Here is a 19,262-nt window from a genome sequence, read left to right as displayed (position 1 = left end):
GAAAGGCTAGCGTTGGGTCACGGGGTGTTAGTGTAGGCCGGACCTTAGATAAACCTAGACTAGAAAAGGCTTTAGCCCGGATATCCGAGCCCAATAACTTTATAAATTGAGGGATTGGACTCCTCGGATCATGTCCGAGGAGCACTAGTGTTTTTCTCCGGTGACCCGTCGATGGGTTTTCCATGGCGGAGCGTATATATTATCCTGGCATTCTCATTCCTGGGGTTTTTCCCCAGGAAGTGAGATGGGAGCCCCACAAGTGTATTTTTGAATTTAAAAAAAAATTCTAAAATCCTCTTATAAATAGGATAAAAGGAAAAAGAGAGTCCAACTCTAATTTATGAGCTCTTTGCTCATTGTCTGTTCTATCCGGTCCAGTCCAGTCTAGTTTTTGGGACCGGGACCAAAACCCAAAATTTTAAACTACAGTCTGAGGTTCTATTGATAGTTAGCATGCCCGTTAACCCGTCACATCACCCACCCAACTTACCGGTCCAACCCGGCCCATTTCCCAATTCCCACCCGCTTTCTTTTCTTCCCAATTCGATTCACCAGAAATCCAGATCTATTTTCCCCTTCCCCTCTCTCACACTATGTGATACTACTCTCTAGTCTCTCTCTACACAAAAACCAATTTCCCACACAGATCCAATTCCCCAACAGATCGGAATTCCAATTCCCACCCAACAAAAAAAAAAAAAAAAAATGGAAAAATCATGCACTCTCCTCGTCCACTTCGACAAAGCAACCCCAGCACTGGCCAACGAGATCAAAGAATCCCTGGAAGGAAACGACGTCGAATCCAAAATCGAAGCCCTCAAGAAGGCGATCATGCTCTTGCTCAACGGCGAGACCATCCCTCAGCTCTTCATCACCATCATCCGCTACGTCCTCCCTTCCGAGGACCACACCATCCAGAAACTCCTCCTGCTCTACCTCGAGCTAATCGAGAAAACCGATTCCAAGGGAAAAGTACTCCCAGAAATGATCCTCATTTGCCAGAACCTCCGCAACAACCTCCAGCACCCCAACGAGTTCATACGCGGCGTCACGCTCCGGTTCCTCTGCCGCCTCAACGAGTCCGAGATCGTCGAGCCGCTTCTGCCGTCGATCCTGTCGAATCTCGAGCACCGCCACCCGTTCGTGCGGCGGAATGCGGTGCTGGCGGTGATGTCGGTCTACAGGCTGCCGCAGGGGGAGCAGTTGCTGGATTCGGCGCCGGAGATCGTCGAGAAGTTCCTGACTTCCGAGCAGGATAGTTCGAGCAAGCGCAACGCGTTTCTGATGCTATTCAATTGCGCGCAGGATCGGGCGGTGGATTATCTGTTCCGGAATGTGGATCGGATTGCCGATTGGGGCGAGCAGCTCCAGATGGTGGTGCTGGAGTTGATTCGGAAGGTTTGCCGCGCGAACAAGGCGGAGAAGGGGAAGTATATAAAGATTATCATCTCGTTGCTGAACGCGCAGTCGACGGCAGTGGTTTACGAGTGCGCGACGACGCTCGTGTCGCTTTCGTCGGCGCCGACGGCGATTCGCGCGGCGGCGAATACTTACTGTCAGTTGCTGCTGTCGCAGAGCGATAACAATGTGAAGCTGATCGTTTTGGATCGGTTGAATGAGCTGAGGATTTCGCATCGGGAGATTATGGTGGATTTGGTGATGGATGTGCTGCGAGCGCTCTCGACGCCGAATTTGGATATTAGGAAGAAGACGATTGATATTGCCTTGGATTTGATCACGCCGAGGAATGTGGATGAGGTGGTGATGATGTTGAAGAAGGAGGTTGTGAAGACGCAGAATTTGGAGCATGAGAAGAATGGAGAGTATAGGCAAATGCTGGTTCAAGCGATTCATTCTTGCGCGATCAAGTTCCCCGAGGTCGCGAGCACTGTGGTGCATTTGTTGATGGATTTCTTAGGCGATTCCAATGTGGCTTCGGCTATTGATGTGGTGGTTTTCGTTAGGGAGATCATCGAGACCAATCCGAAGCTTCGAGTTTCGATTATAACTAGGCTTTTGGATACGTTTTACCAGATCCGTGCCGCGAGGGTTTGCTCGTGTGCACTTTGGATCATTGGTGAGTATTGCTTGTCTCTCTCTGAAGTGGAGACTGGGATCGCGTCGATCAAGCAGTGTCTCGGGGAATTGCCGTTTTTTACAGTGACTGAAGAAGGGGAAGTGCAAGATCAAGGTGCGAAGAAAGTTCAGCAAGTGAATTCCACCACTGTTTCTTCTCGAAGGCCTGCGATTCTCGCGGACGGGACTTATGCTACTCAAAGTGCTGCACTAGAAACTGCAATGTCGCCGCCTACATTCGTTCAAGGATCGTTGTCTTCGACAGGAAACTTGAGATCATTGATTCTATCGGGCGACTTTTTCCTCGGGGCAGTTGTGGCTTGTACATTGACAAAGCTCGTGTTGAGATTGGAAGAGGTGCAGCCATCGAAAGTTGAAGTGAATAAGGCATCTACACAGGCTTTATTGTACATGGTGTCGATGCTCCAATTGGGTGAATCATCGGTTCTTCCACAGCCGATTGATAATGATTCTCGTGATAGGATTGTTCTTTGCATGAGATTGCTGTGCAATACTGGTGATGAAGTAAGGAAGATATGGCTGCAGTCTTGCAGAGAGAGCTTTGTGAAAATGCTTGCGGATAAGCAGCACAGGGAGACAGAGGAGCTCAAAGCTAAGGCCCAGATATCTAATGCACAACCAGATGATCTTATCGATTTCTATCATTTGAAGAGCAGGAAGGTAAGGCATCATTGCCTATCTTATCTCTTGTGCATGTTAAACTTACATTGCATCATGAATTGTTTTGCCATTACTTTTAGATTTGATGCTTGATAGATTATGCTGATTGTAGTTCATGAAATTTATTTGGATAGTATGCCTAGGCGGAGCTTATTCATAGGATTTAGAATCTCAAGCTGTATATGATACTTACATAATCATGAATATAAAAAACTAGAGTTAAGAAATAAAAGAGGAGAGAGAAGGGCTGGAAACAAGAGCAAATAACATCATAGTTGAACTTCATATTGAAGATATCTATTTAACAAATATTGTGTGCTATGAGACATTGCGTGTTATAAAATTTTGGATGTATTAAGAAGCACATGTTAAGTAACAATGTCAATTACAAGTGACAGTATTTACAATATGGTCTTATTGATCAGTGGATGAAATTGTGAAAAACTGCTATTATAGCCAATAATGGATTTAACATAGATGAACTCCATGTTTAGGAGAAAGAAATAATTATTACCAGTACTTATTGATACTTCCTGAATTTATGGATGATTCATGATTTAATAGTGAAAAAATAAAAATTCTATCATAGTCTTTTTTTTATTCTTTTTTTTTGAGAATCATAGTCTTTCTTGAACCGAACTTAATAGCTAATTTTTGGGCTCTCTTTATAGATACTGATATGGGATACGCATATGAATTATAATGGACATGGTGATACATCAATTTGAAAATCTAGTATACAATATGGAAGGGTATACTTTAAATCATCTGTATTTAAATAAACATTTTGAATGACATAGCATATGCTAATCTCTAGTTTGAAACGTAAATAACAAATTATATGTAAAGAGTAGAATTAATTAAAAAGTTATTAGCTTTAGAGAGAGAAGAATTTCATGACTCTTTAACTTATCAAAAAAAAAGAAAAAGAATTTCATTACTCTTTAACCATGCCTGTAAATATAGCCAACTGATTGGAAAAACTTCAATAGGAGTTTCATTGGGGAGGCATGGATGAGCAGAAGAAATTCTATCTAGTAGATTGGAAAATTTAAGTATGCTATTTCGTATAGGTGGGTTGGGTATAAGGAAGTTGACTACTCTCAATTAGGCATTATTGGGAAAGGGCTTTGGAGCTCCGCTTGAGAGAGTGATCTTTTATGGAGGATATTGTTGGGGATTGCATATGGGGTTTGTTCTTGGATCTTGGCCATCAATCCCATGGGTTTGGGGTCTTGAAGACAATCAGGGAGGGTTAGGAGTCTTTTAGTAGATTTACTAAACATACTGTTGGCAATGGTAAATTTGTAAGGTTCTGGCATAGAGCTAAACAATTGGGAGTGCACTGGAATCCAATTTTTATTGAGGTCAGCTCAATATTTTGGAGCTGGAAGTGCTTACAAAGTTTTTTGATCTTCTATATTCACCTTCTATTCAAGAGCTTATGGAGAACAAGATGAATTGGAGGCTGAGTAAAAATGGGCAATTTACTGTTAGGTCATTGTTCGGGGCACTAAGAGGTGGTGTTCACTCTGATTTCCCTTGGAAGGCAGTTTGGAAGACCAAAGTTCCTATGAAGGAAGCATTTTTTGCATGGATGACATTTTTTATGTTTGTGGGGCATCGGGGTACTTAACTAATTTTGTTGGAGAATCTTATCAGGAGAGGCGTATTGTGGGCCAATGGGTGCATCATGGGTTAAGAGTAATGACAAAAAATTGGATAATTTGGTATTGCACTTCCTAGTTGCTATGTATTATGAAATTTTATCTCTGTTATCTTTGGAGTGAAGTGAGTGATGCCTAAGACTGTGAAAGGTAAAGAAGCTCAAAGTCCTTTGGAATTGGATTTCGGAATATTGCCCCATCTTGCTTAATGTGTCATTTATGGAGAGAGATGAATAGGAGGATATTTGATGACCAAGAGTTGTCCATGGAGAGTTTAAATCTCAATTGTAGGTTTGTATTATTGCATGTCATTGGATGCCCATAGACCTCTGAAGTCATCTGTTTTCATAGACTCTTTGTATTTGTGATTTGTACTAGGAACTTTTGGGTATAAATCCTGTATACGTATATGGTTCTTGTATTTAGTTTTTGTTTAATGTGTGTTAGGAACCTATGAGTAAAACTTACCCTTGAAAACCGGCTTGCAAAGAGAAGGTGATGTAGAACAAATTAGGGATATCCTTATTCTTGGACACTTATTCTTGGGCTTTGCCTTAGCATTAGCCTTCCAAAGAGAATATCTTTTCTTTAGCCAACGTTCACGATGGCTCACTCTAGCAACATTGACCCGATGGTAGCCTTTTCTCTTTTGGTGGCTCCACTCACCTATCAGTTATTTTAATCTAGCCTCTAGGCCTCCTCCTCCTAGATCCAACCACAAAGCCGCAACTCATTTGATCTCATACTCAATGAGCTACACCTGATTACTGGGGGTGGTGGTTGGCTCTGATACCAAATGTTAGGAACCTATGGGTAGAACTCACCCTTGAAAAAGGGCTTGCAAGAGGAGGGTGTTCAAGAGCTTATAAACACATGGTTAAATTTATACTTAATCCATGTGGGACACTAGGATCATAACATGTGTATGAGAGAGAGAGAGAGAGAGAGGAAATATTAAAAATTAAATAATTAATCCTGTTATATCCGGGAGTATCTGTGCTTCCTTGGTCACATGGGACCCTTAAACATTTAAAGAAGAAAATCTTGTTGTGATGATGTATACAGAGCTTGTGAAATTTTTTATTATTATCTGTTGATCAGTTTTTACGGTCAGCTTCTTCTCTCTGCCCGTATTCCTCAGTTCTTGTTTCAAATATTTGAGTTTGATATGCTTTCTTATATGCACATATTTTCAGGGTATGAGCCAACTTGAGTTGGAAGATGAGGTCCAAGATGATCTAAAGCGTGCCACTGGAGAGTTCACAAAGGATGGAGATGATGCAAATAAGCTCAATCGGATTCTTCAGCTTACAGGTTTCAGTGATCCTGTCTATGCTGAAGCATATGTGACAGTTCATCATTATGACATAGTCCTTGATGTTACTGTCATCAACCGAACCAAGGAGACCCTCCAGAATTTATGCTTGGAGTTGGCAACCATGGGTGATCTCAAACTTGTTGAGCGACCACAAAACTACACCCTAGCTCCAGAGTCAAGCAAACAAATTAAGGCAAATATTAAGGTCTCTTCAACGGAAACAGGAGTCATTTTTGGTAATATTGTATATGAGACTTCCTCAAATGTTCTTGAGAGAAATGTTATTGTCCTGAATGACATCCATATTGATATAATGGACTACATCTCCCCTGCATCATGTGCTGATGTGGCATTTAGAACAATGTGGGCTGAATTTGAGTGGGAAAACAAGGTACATCTTTTTAATCATTACTCCTATTTTAAACTGTGTATTTATTTATTTTTTTTGAGAAACAAACCGTGTATTTATTGGTTATGCATTTGTTTCAATAATCTGAACCTTATTTATTTATTTATTTATTTTTTATAATAATAATAATCTGAACCCTATTGGGTAGGCTTTTTGTCCCCTTCATTGAAGTGATCATACATGCTGCCTTTAGAACATATTTAAAATGCCCCTGAAGGATTTTGTTTTCTTCAATGCCTGGTAATTGTTTGAAACCATTTCATTCAAACATGAAATGTTAAAGTTGAGACCAATTGTTTTTGGCCCAAATGACATCTTCCCCCCCCCACCATAACAATGGGGTGAGTGTGAGTTTCATTAAGTTCAATCCTGTATGGTTGCATGAGTTGTATTTATGTATCAAAAACCTTAAATAAAACTTTTTAATTATGTTTGAAAGTGATGATTGTAGATGGTGAACAAAATGATTCTGCCGAAGGTGCATTTTAACAACAATGAATATATGTTGGTTTTTATTATTAGTTGTTTGTATCCATGCATGATGCTGCTGCATGCTATATTATTCTAGGAAAATGATCCGCGTATTTGTCTTTGAAATGAAGGGGGCCCATTTCATCGTCAATATTTAGTTTTCATGAATCTAAGGTTGTACATGGTGTCACATCATTTAAAATCAGTTATAATTCCTTATTGGATACAAAACTTGTACTCCATTTTATTTGTAGAAATTGAGGCTCATTTTGATGGTGCTGTACTTGAGCTTTCTTTTCACTAGCAAATTTACTGACTGGAAGCTGGTGCTTTTGTATGTTAGGCCAGGGACTTAACTTTTTTTTTTTTGATAAATTGGCCAGGGGACATCTTCATTCATTGATTTTCATATGTGATGCTTTTAGGATGTTTGTTATCTAATCAGTTACCTTTGCTAGTGATCTGTGACTTGGGTAGGATGTTAGTGACATTATTCTTGCATTTGCCTTTGGGTAATTCCCCATCTATGTAGATCAGGTTTTAGTGTTTTAGGCCAAATTTCTCAATGTCTAAGTTCCTGTGGCATATGTTGTTTCATATCCAATAGACAATGTCTATATCTCTTTTGTCTTTAGTTTTAGTATCTCTTCCTCATTTTGTGCTTGCAGTATCTTAGCATTTTGGGATTATTGGTCAGCATTCTAATTTATATAAATATAATGTTTTTTCTCAGGTTGCTGTAAATACTGTCCTTCAAGATGAGAAGGAATTTCTTGACCATATTATCAAGTCTACCAACATGAAGTGCCTCACACCACCGTAAGTTCTATAACTCTGCATTAAGCTTTCTTTACCTTATGCTAATTGACTAAGGATCTATATGTGTGTCTGAATCATTTGAATGTATTAGTAATCATTTTTTTTTTGGGGGGGGGGGGGGGGTGGGGCGGGTTTATTTCTATTTTGATTGAACCATTGTGAATTATAACGTATAGTATAAGGAAATATGTCGTACTCTTGTTTGAAGTCTTGGATGTATGTCATGTTATACAGTGTTTGTTTCTCTTTTGGTTTAGGTTAGACTTGAGAGGGATACAGATTTCATTGTTAATTTTGGTTTATGGCATGCACAAAGATGATATATAAATGCTGCAGTATGGTTTGGGAAAGAAATCTATGATGATTCCTATAAAAATCGCCGTATTTTACCAATTTTTTCATATAAAATGCTCATCACATGATTTTTCTTTCATAATACCATGTGAGCCACCTGCTCCCCTTCCTTTTGGGTTCCTCTTTTTCTACCGTACCATAAGTAATTGTAAATAGAAAGTAAATAATTGCCCAGTCAACATGATATAATTTTTAGGGTGTTGGAACTTAGTGTAGGCAACCTTGATGCCTTGTATTAAACAAAGGAAAAAAAAAAATCAAATACAGTGGTTTTGACTTGATATATATTTTCTGATCCTAAACTAATTTAAATTTAGCTTGTCAGTCTTCATGTGTTAGTAGTAATATGATGAAGCAGTGATGGGGATTTTTTTGGGTTACCAATCCCTACAAAAGTGTAGCGTAAATATGTATGAACTCACTTTTAACTTATTGTTTTTTGTTCAACACAAACTCTATTGGTCAATGCACGAGAACAGAGATTAAAAGAAAAATGGTTTTTATGTTAGTGTTGATTAGGATTATGATGATTGTTTGACAGTGACCTTTTTCTTATGATACTTTTTAAATGCTGTTATATTGCATTCTTATATAAGAATTATTTTTTTATTATTACTATTAACCTTTTGTATTATATTTCAAAAATTTCTAAAATGGAAAGTGAGATAGAATAACAGCATAATAAAAAAATTTCAGATTTTACTCTACACCTCCAAAATTCTACATTGGAAAATCTCAATCAGTGGCTATTTTATATCCTGGAATAGAAGTTCATAAGCTTTTGTGGATTTTGGAGGCTCAATTTTGGTTTACTGTCCAATGTTTGCAGATTAGGTTTAGGCTGATGAATTAATGAAAAAAAGATAGGGGATTTGGGACTAAGGCTTTCTTGTTGTTTTGGGGGGAGATGCGATTAAATTATTTAAACCCTGCAGCCAAATGAAACTTTCATCCCACTTAAACACAGGCTGTGGATAAGAGGTTTCCGGTTCTAATCCTGTGAGGTACATGAGTCAAATTACCAAGCCCAAAAGAAGAAAAAAATATTTTATTTATCAAAATAGAAAAAAAGAAAAAAAGGGATGAAACCCTACAGAATCATCTCTGTTTATAATTCCCAAGTTCAAGATCAGAATTCTTAGACATTGCCAATATGTGCACATATTATTCAGCAGCTATATATTGGGTGATAGAAGTTGAATCCATTGCTATAGATCTTTATTTTGCTAATATAAGGTATATCTTCTAACACAACAATTATTTTCCCCCAACTTATTATGCACGATGGAAATATAAAGCATGGATCCTCTGAATTTGTTACCTTCTCTGTCTGATGTATGAGGTGCTCAAAGCATAAATCTTTTTTTTAAATTTATGATCGTAACTCATTTAATAAATGGAATCATAGTGTTTCATTTGAAAGAACCCCAAAACTGCCTAACCATCTGACATTGTAGGCAGGATGGTACTTCTCCCATGTACTAAGTGTTTGGGGGTCCGCTTGGGGGAGGGGAGGGTTTGAGCTGTGGGGTTGCAACGTTTAATTATTTCTAACTAATATAAAAAAAAGTTGCCTAATATACTTGCTTTTACTGTTATAGAAGTTAGTTTAACTAGTTACATTTTTCCTCCCATTACATCCTTTTGTATTAAACTTTTTGGGAAGAAATGATTGGTGACTGACTGATTTTCATTTGTGCTTGTTCTGATCATTCCTTGATTGGAAATCAGATCGGCTCTAGAAGGGGAGTGTGGGTTCCTTGCTGCTAACCTCTATGCAAAGAGTGTTTTTGGGGAGGATGCCCTGGTGAATGTTAGCATCGAGAAACAAACAGATGGTAAGCTGGGTGGATACATCAGAATAAGAAGTAAAACTCAAGGTATTGCCCTGAGTCTTGGGGACAAGATCACTTTAAAACAAAAGGGAGGCTCTTAGACTGGACCGGATGCTTAATTTCTGCCCATTTTTTGAAGCTCTTAGCCTTATTCAGTTCCAACCTTATTTGTGTCCCTTTGATGGCAGCATTACTTTTAGCTGTGTCTTTGTGTCACTTATTATTTACATCTATATTAACTTGGAGATCCAAATTTGTTATTGTTTTGAATTTTGCATCAGCCGTTGCACTTTTACAAATAGTGATAGGCTTGTGATAATATTGGCATACATTGATGTGAGACAGTTTTGTGCTGTGGCCTTATATTGTTATGTCAAACTTTTAGTTGATTTTTATATGAATATCAGTACTCTCTCTCTCTCTCTCTCTCTCTTTGCGTGTGTGTGTGGGCGCATGAGTATATGTTGACTTGTTCTTATTGCTACCTAGAAAACAATTTTCATGAAGAAATCTGCTAGAGTTATTGAGACGGACTTTTCTATTTTAGAGCACTTTTGCTTGCAGAAGACAGAAGGATGCATTCTAACAAAATCGCACACCAAAAAATTATTATTTTTAAATAAATTCAGAATGAATTTTGAGATGAATCGTGTTCATTTGAGAATTGCTTATTTTCAGTAGCTTATTTGCTAGTCTTTATCAAAAGATATAGTTTTTGACAATTTTATGTTAAATGCGTCACAAAAAGCTAAAAGTTAATTTATTAAAAAATAAAAATAAAATAAAGCTAGGTTATTTGCACCAAAAAAAAAAAAAAAAAAAAACTGAGACAAAGCAAAGAGCAAAACTTTTTTCATCAATTCCCAAATGCACAAGAAAACTGTCCCACGGAAATCATTATTGATGGGTGCCTTGTGGAGTAGTTCTCACTACTCAACTTCTGATGATGATCCTACTCTCACAAGTCATAGAGTTTTAAAAACTTTTGATTGCATGGTTGTTGCAACAGACTGTAGTGTTCAATAGCCATTGATGCTAGGGCGGCTCTTATTGGATAGTATGACATTAGTTTCTTCTATTTTGTGACGTGTTGTCCACCCAACTGTACCTAAATTCAGTGGGCCTTTTCTTTACTTTAGAGGACAAGGTTGAACTGAATGTGGAGTTGCACCAACGCAATCTAACAGTAGATCGCCTTATCAAGAGAGATAATAACTTTCTCAGCGTAAATGGTAGATGAGAGTTTCCCCACGACTCTAGGAAAATCACAAGGTGTATTAGTGGATAATGTTATTAAATGCAAAGCTAGTTCTTATTTTGTCATTTTTTGTTTTCACAATCAAATTAAATTACTTTTGTGGTTTGTTAAACGATCCCAAGAATAATCACCCTTTTAAAAGTTTAAACCTTTTTCTTTTTTGTTTAGGGAATGTTGAAGAATTTTAAACCTTGATCTTTTGTATAAATGGAGGGGATATGACCTGTTTAGAAGTACCAATGAATTTAGCCAATTCCAATTGATGAAAAATACAAAGAGTGCCATTCAAAAAATGGTTTGAGTGTGCAGTTCATGAAGTAAAACTCAAGCCATAAAATATAATGCTGTCTAGCACATGATCACGGTTTTCTTCCCTGTTCAAGGAATTCACTCATTTGGTCATGTTGGTTGTGGTATCTGAGATATTTGTTTGCAAGTGAGGATTGGTTTGAATATGGTAGTCTTCTTCTTTTACTTTATTTGGTGATGGTTGGTGAGGAAAAGTAAAATAAGTGTTGGAAAAGAAACCACAAAGGATTTCTTTACTATACTCTCAGCTTGAGTTAAAAGCCTAACTACTAGTAGTTGGTTGGTGCATTCTAAGAATGGCCATGGCTGTGGTGGAGAGCATTGAGAATCTAGTATCTGCTAGGCTGTTGTTGCAGACTAGCTTGGAGAAATCAAGAACTCATGCTTCTGCACTAGACAAAATGGGGCCTAGATTGGAAGAGATTAACCAAAGATTGCCATCTTTGGAAGCAGCAGCAAGATCCATCTCAATACAACAATGTGCGTTTTCCAGAATTAGAGACCATGTTGATCGTGCTATAGGACCTGCTGTTGCAGTTCTGAAGGTCTTTGATACTGCTCGTGAGCTTGAGAATTCACTCTTGTCTGACCCTTGTTCTGATCTCTTTGATTACCTCTCAGTCATGAATCTTCTTGAAGAAGCATTGAAATTTCTTTCTGACAATTGTGAGCTAGCAATGAAGTGGTTGGAGGGCATCTTTGAATGCGTGGAGGACAATGCAGTCACCAATGATTGGTGCCTCTTGAATGTGAAGAAATCTTTGAGAATTCTACAGGAGCTGCAAGTCTATGAGGAGCGTGCCCATCTTGAAGGAGGGTCTCTCAGTGCTGCATTTAGAAAGATAGAAATTGAATTCAAGCGACTTCTGCTAGAAAACAGTGTTCCTCTTGTTTTGGATTCCCTAGCAACATCCGCTGCAGAGCAAGCCTCCGTTTTTGCTTCATCATCTTGGCCTGTGCCTGTCGTACAGAAGTTGCAGGCTATTGTTCAAAGATTAAATTCTGATAACCAGCTTGAGTCCTGTATGTCTGTATATGTTGATGTGCGAAGTTCAAATGCTAAACAAAGTTTACAAGCTCTTGGTTTGGATTACCTTGAGATGTCAATCACAAAATTTGATGATGTGCGGAGTATAGAGGGGTACATAGACCAATGGAGTAAGCATTTGATGTTGGCAGTGAAGCACGTATTTGAGCTTGAGCATAGACTCTGCAATGATATCTTCAAGAAGATAGGATCAGAAGTTGCAATGGGATGCTTCTCAAAAATTGCTTCTCAATCTGGAATCCTTGCTTTTCTCCAATTTGGGAAACGTGTGGCTGAAAGTAAAAAGGATCCCATCAAGCTCTTGAAGCTGTTAGACATGTTTGCTTCTTTGAACAATCTGAGATTTGATTTCAATCGGCTTTTTGGTGGAGAAGGCTGCATCAAAATAAAGAATCAGACAAGAGATCTCATAAAAAAGATTGTTGATGGCGCCTGTGAGATTTTCTGGGAACTTCCTGTTCAAGTGGAATTGCAGAGGCGAAGTTCTCCTCCTTCAGATGGCAGTGTTCCAAAGCTGATAAGCTTTGTAACTTTCTACTGTAACCAGCTGCTTGGCAATGATTATAGGCCAATCTTGACACAGGTTCTTGTAATCCATCAGAGTTGGAAACAAGAGAAGTACCAAGAGGGTCTTATTCCCAACCAAGTTCATGATATAATGAAAGAAATTGGGCTAAATTTGGATGGATGGTCAAAGGCCTATGAGGACATCTCCTTGTCCTACCTCTTCATGATGAATAATCACTGCCATTTTTGCAATCTGAAAGGCACAAAGCTTGGGGATATGATGGGAGATTCTTGGTTAACAGCACATGAGCAGTACAGAGACTTTTATGCAGTACTCTACTTGAAGAAGAGCTGGCAAAGGCTTCTGGCACCTTTAAGCCAAAAGGGTCTAACTTCATTGTCTGGTGAAGATTTGGTTGAGAGGCTAACTACATTCAACGAGGCTTTTGATGATTGTTATAAGAAGCAATCCAACTGGGTTATCTGCAATGAAATCTTGAGGGAGAAAGTATGTAAAAATCTAGTGCAAGCTATTATACCTGTTTATATGTGTTACCTGCAAAACTTCAGTCTTTTGGTCGAACAAGATGCTAATGCGGGCAAGTATGTGAAATACAGCGTGCAAAATTTAGAGAAAATGCTAAGCTCTCTGTTCCAGCCAAACCTAACTAGTCTTGGGGTTACTAAACAAGGACTCTTGCTTGGTAATGTGAAATCCACCGGACGGGGTATGGAGAATATGGTCAGCTCTCTGTTCCAGCAAAAGTTAAGGAGGTACGGCAGTATCAAACAAGCACATTGGATTGGTAAAATAAAAAATTTTGTGACCAACCAATTCCGCTTGACACTTACCGCAATTTGATAGTATGCCATTGTCAAGAGGCAAAAGAACAGCTTTCCCTAAGCATACTGCGTGGGAACACTAATTAATTTCTTTTTATCTTGATGTTTATAAGATGTCTTCTGCAGTACCTAGTTTGCTTGTAGGTGTAGCCTTCTACAAATTGTCAAAGTAATACATTGCCTTATTTTTCAAAGTACCTAGTTTGCTTGTAGCCTTCTAAAAATTGTTTATATTTTTCAGAGTAACACATTGCCTGTACATGTTGCCCATATCTTTGCGACTAGATTATGCATGTTCATAAGCCGAAGGCACATGACTTTTTATTTTTATTTTTATTTTTTAAGGATGACAATGCCGTAAACTGTCATGAGTATAAAGTTTTTGAAAGTCTGTTAAGCATAAAGATTTATGGCCGCACTGTTCGTGACCTCCCCCCACATTATACACTGTTCCGAGAGTATAATAAGTGTGTATTCATTCTTTTTACATAATGATGAGTCCCACTAATTTAAATTCACTTTGAAAACCACTATTCATGTGAGATGAATAAGTCTACATTTAATGAACCTTGAGTATTCTACCCAATAATTTTCTATGTCAAAGTAAATAAAAAATAATTCGATGAAGCAAGGTTGTGGCTTGTGGTGTTACCATGTTAGTATTTTAGAATTTCATAGACTATTTAAGGAAATTAAAAAATCAAATGTTGTTGTCTGTGGAGTTAGGCAAAATGATTTTTTTTTTTTTTTTGTTTATATGTGTTTTTGATTATAATATATAGGAAATATATTATTAATGTATTTTTATAATTATATATTTTTGCTCAATTTTATTAATTATTTAAATGTAATTTGGATAAGTTTAATCAATTAAGCATGATATTTCTTCTAAAAAAAATAGGCATGATTCTCTCCTCATTTTTAATCAAAGTATCCTTTCAATCCGAACAAGTTTGAGTCATGAAATTGTTAATAAAAGGATTTCATTATTAAGGTTTGGTATAAAGAGATGCTATTATGTTTTTTCTTTTTTCTTTCAAATAGACCAATTTAAAAATTACAAGTTTACAACATTAGAGTTTGATATGGGCCAAAATAATTGTTTTAGAAAAAAATATAAAATATTTCATAAAAAACACAATTTTGACAACCTACTTTAAAGAAATAATCCTAAAATCATTTCAAAGTATTTCTCGATCTCTTCGTCTCTTCTCTCTATAACCCATGGCACTAGCAGTCCAGCTCTCTCTCAGACTCCCTCCTACTCTCACTTTATTATCTATTAATACTCTTAAATTGGTATATATTTACAATTATATGAAAAAAAATGCTTAATAATATATAAAAAATAAAAATAAAAATATATTTATTAATAAATGTAACTTGCTACCGTTGTACCTAATTTTTTCAAAAATGGTCATGTCACTTCACCACGCTTGCACTCTTCCTTGGTGCAAACATTCCATATGATTTTCACACCGTCCGAAATATGGAATTAACCTGAAATTTCTTGGCATTTGAATCCCAATCTAACCTCTATAACACTACTCTCTCTTGGCGCACGTTTGGTTTTCCTTGCTATTGTGCGCTCGAGCCATCTCCGGCCGCCTCGCGAGCTCTGCTCCGTCGTCGACCCTCCTTGCCCCCTCTGTGGGTCCTGCTGGCTCCTTAGTGAGTCCTTTGTCTGCCCATTTCGTGGGTTTTCTCAGTCCTTTGTGGGTCTCGCACCAACGAAACTCCGTCAATCTACTAGTAGCCGCTTCTTCTGGTCAGTAGTTCCATTGTTGTGCTTTAATTTCTGTTGAGGTAGTTTAGCTGCTGGTTTGGGTTGCTGAAACTTTGCATGAGATTGTTTGATGTTTTATCTTGTTAGATTTGATTGTGATATGGTGGGGGATATGCTATTGAGGTTTTAATACGGTAAGGGTATTAAAGGCCCTTGTTAGGGAAGAGAGTCCAGATATTGTGTTTTTGGCTGAAGCTAAAGTGAAAATTGCTCGTTTTGAAAGAATAAAGCGAAGTATTGATTTTGTGGGATTCCATTGTGTGGAGGCTGTTGGTAAAGCAGGTGGGCTAGCTGTGTTGTGGAAACAAGGGGTGAAATTGGAGGTGGTGTTTGCAAATAAAAATGTAGTGGCTTCCCTGGTTTACTCAGATCCACTTGACCAAGTGTGGATGTTGTTGAATATATACGGACCTCATTCTCAAGTGGGTAAAGAGCACTTTTGGGAAAATGGTAAGTAACATGGTAAACTCCTTTTCGGGGTCTTGGATGGCAATTGGGGATTTTAACAGTATTAGCAATAAAGGGGAGAAGAAGGGGGGACTGAAAGTTGGGGAAAAATTCACGTCCAGCTTTAGAAATTTTGTGTTTGATTCGGGAGCAATCGACTTGGGTTTCGATGGTAATATATTCACATGGTCAAATAGAAGAGAAGGTTTAGTGAATATCAAGGAAAGACTAGATTGTGCTGTCTGTAATCAACATGTATCTTAAGGCAGGGGTCGTATCATCGTCATCTGATCACATCCCCTTATTATTGGATACCCATCTGGAAATAGAAGCTAGAAGCAAACCATTTTGCTTTGAGGCCTTGTGGACTGGGATGATAAAAGTGCAGATGTGATAGAAAAGGCATGGCAGCTGAGGATTGAAGGTTTGCCTTGCTTTAAGCTAGCAAGGAAGATTCAAGACTCAAGAAAGGAGCTGATAAAGTGAAACAAAAATCACTTTGGGCATACAAAAACAAGAATCAAGGAATTGGAATCACGTCTTGCTGAGGTACAAAGGCTTGAGCCCACAAAAGAAAACCTTGAGATAGAAGCTGCTATATGTCTTGAATTAGAGGAGTGGATGGAAAGAGAGGAGCTAAAATGCAATTTATTATTATTATTTATCCACCATAACCAGGAGAAAAAGAAATCGAATAAATGAGATAATATTAGATAATGGAGTTTTGCTTCTAAGCAGAAAGGAAATAGGAGAGTATTTTGAAAATAGTTTCAGATAGCTATATAAATCTGAAAACCCAAGGTTTCCCCCTGATCTTGAAGGGCTCATTGAGCCGTGCATATATAGAGGAGGCTGATAATGAAGAATTAGCAAGGGTCCCGTCAGAAGAGGAGAGAAGGAAAGGAATGCCAGGGATTTTTTACAGACATTACTGGTCCATCGTTGGCGATCAGTTGATTGAAGTTGTGAAGAGTTTTTTCAGAGAAGGCTGGCTGCTGAAGGAATTAAATCAAACGTTCATCAAGCTAATACCTAAAACCCAAGGTGCGTCCAATTTCGATCAATTCACACTTATAAGTTTGTGCAATGTGAGTTATAAAGTAATATAACATTTTTTGTCATTTTGGACCAAATATCCAATCAAATAAAGTTTTTTTACAATTCTAAAAGCTGCCTAAAAGGATTGCAATAATCCACTGTTCTATATAGTGCATAACAAAGTTGTCATTTTTGGCAAAGGAAAAGCAACCAAGTTTGATAAAAAGTAAACAGAATATAGAGAAAAAAAGAGAGGATCTAATAGAAATAAGGAAGTCCACAATGTTTCCAACGTACGCCGTGTCATTGACGATGACAATCAAAATTCAAACTTATTTCCCTTTCCTACACTTTCTTTAGAATTAATTAGAGGAAGAAATTTTTTTTTCTTTAAAAAATCTAATCTTTCCAATTCCTCATTTCCAAAATTTTTTCACATTTTCTCAATAACCAAACAAAGCATGACCCAAGAAATTCTTTTTCTAGTGAAAGATACAACCCCCGATAATTCAATGGATGAAATACGAATTTGTAATTAAAATAGAACACAATTTTCTTTTCCTCACCTTTCTTGGCAATTAAACATATTCTTTTTTTCTAAAATTTTTAAATATTTTTATGGAACTAAATGATGGAATAAACAACAGAAAGAACCTTCATGCAAAGGAAGACTTGGTCTTGTCTTTGGAACATGTTGAGAACGGTAATGAAATCAGATTTAGTTTGTCTTTTTGGTTTTTTATTTACTATTTTTTCCTCAGAAAATAATTGAAATAATTTTTACGATTTAAGCTCCATTTGGATTGCATTCCACGATCACGAGTCTGTGTCTGCCTTTTTTTTTTTTTTTAGCTTTTCCAATGGATTTTGTGCACTGTTTACAAGATCTAAAAACTTTTTTTTTCAACAAAACTTTCATTAAAAATAGGTCCTACGACACTATTCACACATTTAAAAATTATTTTGCTATAGTATTTTCAGTTTTCAGCAAAATAAACAATATCTAAACGCACATTTAGTGTAAATAAAATCTCTAAAAAATGAAAATACGATGTGTTGAAGGTCATTAATAGAAACAATGCGTCATTAACAAGGAACAACACATTTCTGATGAAGACTAACGAGAGGACTTAATTAAATAAATTAAAATTTAAAGAACTAAATTAAAATTTAGACAAAGTTAGAGGGTTTTATTTCTAAAAGCCTATTTAATATTTTTAAAGTTTAATTTTATGGTTATCCATACCTGATTAAGTTTATGTTTATGGTTAAGACTTACTAAACCTTTCTTCCATAAAGTCAAAACCCACAATAAAAATCAATCGCTTCTCATTTTTCATTATACTCTTTAGAATGAGGAATACTATGAAAGTAACTAACAAAAGGGTGCAATTTATTTTTTAATTTTATGCTATAATGTTTGTTTGTTTTGTTTTTGTGCTATCTTATTACTATCATTTATCGCTATGAGTCCATGGTTGTTTTTAGTGGGATGACCACTAAACATTGGCAAACTTGATTGTTTAGAACTCAAGTTCATAGGAAAAAGCATTTTGAAAGTTTCCAAACATATTATTAAATTCCTAGGCACTACTAGTTTGTGAGTTATTATTTAAAACTAGCTGCAAACAGCCAAATGCCTTGTAGCTGAATTGGCATCTTCTCATGCACAAAGTGCTTGGGGGTCTAAGGAGGAAAGGGTTCGAGCTGCGGGGTTAATAACATGTTGTAATTATCTCTCTAAAAAAAAAAAAACTAGCTGCGAACCTGCGCGTTGCGCATGATAATTATTTTTATAGTGGTTTTATTAATTTTTTTTTATACAATTTATACTAATTTAATAAAGAGTAATGTATTTTGTAATTATATTTTTATTTATTATAAGAATAATCATAAATGTAATATAGGAACAATCATAAATCATAAATTTAATAATTTTTGTCGTACTAAAATGAAAAAAATACAATTTTTCTCAGAAATTCAAAAGACAAGTTAACGAAAATATTTATTTATTTTTATAAAAGTTATAATATTTTGTAAATCATTAAAAAGAATAAAAAATTTGGAAATTATTCTTTTAGTTTTAAACAAATTTTCTCAAACTTATTTTTTTTGCCTACAATCCAAAACACTGAAAAAAGTAACTAAAAAAATTAATAAAACTTAACTATGATTAATTGGACCAATTAGGAAAAGAATTTGTTGTTTATAATCTACTAAGGTTATTTTCTTTGCAAAAATTGTAATTTCATCCACCCAAAACATATTATCAAATAAAAAATTATTAGCAAAACCTAAGAATTAAATTTCTATATATGGATTGTTATAAAATAATAATAATAATAATTAAAGTAAAATTGCAAAAGATAAAATTTGTCTCTCATCCAATAATTTTT

General features: G+C 36.6%; 2 protein-coding genes across 2 annotated transcripts; both read left to right on the top strand.

Moving 5' to 3' along the window:
* Positions 1 to 554: 554 nt before the first annotated feature.
* On the top strand, positions 555 to 10,050 carry LOC126727505 (coatomer subunit beta-1-like). The gene is made up of 4 exons (XM_050433184.1): positions 555 to 2,757; positions 5,621 to 6,133; positions 7,356 to 7,441; positions 9,527 to 10,050. Exons 1-4 carry the CDS (start codon positions 706 to 708, stop codon positions 9,729 to 9,731), a joined length of 2,856 nt encoding a protein of 951 aa, XP_050289141.1. The 5' UTR covers positions 555 to 705; the 3' UTR covers positions 9,732 to 10,050.
* A 900-nt stretch (positions 10,051 to 10,950) lies between these two features.
* On the top strand, positions 10,951 to 13,796 carry LOC126727506 (exocyst complex component EXO70A1-like). The gene has a single exon (XM_050433185.1). The coding sequence runs from the start codon at positions 11,494 to 11,496 to the stop codon at positions 13,612 to 13,614; it is 2,121 nt and encodes a 706-aa protein (XP_050289142.1). The 5' UTR covers positions 10,951 to 11,493; the 3' UTR covers positions 13,615 to 13,796.
* Positions 13,797 to 19,262: the final 5,466 nt, after the last annotated feature.

Source organism: Quercus robur, chromosome 5 (assembly GCF_932294415.1).
Source record: "Quercus robur chromosome 5, dhQueRobu3.1, whole genome shotgun sequence".
Classification (NCBI taxonomy): Eukaryota; Viridiplantae; Streptophyta; class Magnoliopsida; order Fagales; family Fagaceae; genus Quercus; species Quercus robur.
This window is presented reverse-complemented; position numbering and strand designations above follow the sequence as displayed.

Bases quoted from the DNA above. Each gene is read 5' to 3' on its own strand.
- LOC126727505 (XM_050433184.1), top strand. From the start codon at position 706: ATGGAAAAATCATGCACTCTCCTCGTCCACTTCGACAAAGCAACCCCA. The intron at 2,758-5,620 runs GTAAGGCATCAT...ACATATTTTCAG, and splicing joins ATCATTTGAAGAGCAGGAAG to GGTATGAGCCAACTTGAGTT. The intron at 7,442-9,526 runs GTAAGTTCTATA...ATTGGAAATCAG, and splicing joins ATGAAGTGCCTCACACCACC to ATCGGCTCTAGAAGGGGAGT.
- LOC126727506 (XM_050433185.1), top strand. From the start codon at position 11,494: ATGGCCATGGCTGTGGTGGAGAGCATTGAGAATCTAGTATCTGCTAGG.